General features: G+C 39.0%; 1 protein-coding gene across 1 annotated transcript in view; it reads left to right on the forward strand.

Annotated features, from left to right (window-relative positions):
* The window catches only part of MTM1 (myotubularin 1), a 71,787-nt gene that overhangs the window by 58,163 nt on the left and 13,057 nt on the right, over positions 1-567 (forward strand). The window contains exon 10 of the mRNA XM_010831607.1: positions 1-172. This exon is cut by the window's left edge and continues 11 nt beyond it. Coding sequence (XP_010829909.1) covers positions 1-172 — 172 coding nt within the window. The remainder of the gene's footprint in view (positions 173-567) is intronic.

The following is a 567-nucleotide window of genomic DNA, read 5'->3' on the forward strand; positions in this document are numbered from 1 at the left end:
GGTTTCTTCGGGGAAGAGCTCGGTGGTGGTGCACTGCAGTGATGGTTGGGACAGGACGGCCCAGCTGACATCCCTGGCCATGCTCATGTTGGACAGCTTCTACCGGAGCATCGAGGGCTTTGAAATATTGGTCCAAAAAGAATGGATCAGTTTTGGACATAAATTCGCATCTGTAAGTAAACAAAACTAATTTTTAAATTATCTGGTCATTACCACCTGGGATTAAAAAAAACTAGTTTGTGAAACCACTGATTTCCTTTTAAAAAGAAAATCTGAGTAGTATTACAAAAAAACACTCTGCGGGTTTGAAAATGTGTGGCGCCTTGGGTTTAGCCAGTCTTTTCAGGAGACATGTTCATCCATCTGTGCCATTTACAGTTTCACTTGAAAGTGATATGGAAAGTGTTTCAGTTCAAACTGTACAAAAGAGGGAAGATACTCCTTTCTCAACTAATATTATAACTACTAGAGCCAAATATTTGTAGATATGCTAGACTTTTTGTTGAGGCTTTTGCTGTTTTCTGATAGATATTTTGAAGACCAAGAGAACCTATTAAAATGTCTGTT

Source organism: Bison bison, unplaced genomic scaffold, assembly GCF_000754665.1.
Source record: "Bison bison bison isolate TAMUID 2011002044 unplaced genomic scaffold, Bison_UMD1.0 scf7180017864529, whole genome shotgun sequence".
NCBI classification, from domain to species: domain Eukaryota; kingdom Metazoa; phylum Chordata; class Mammalia; order Artiodactyla; family Bovidae; genus Bison; species Bison bison.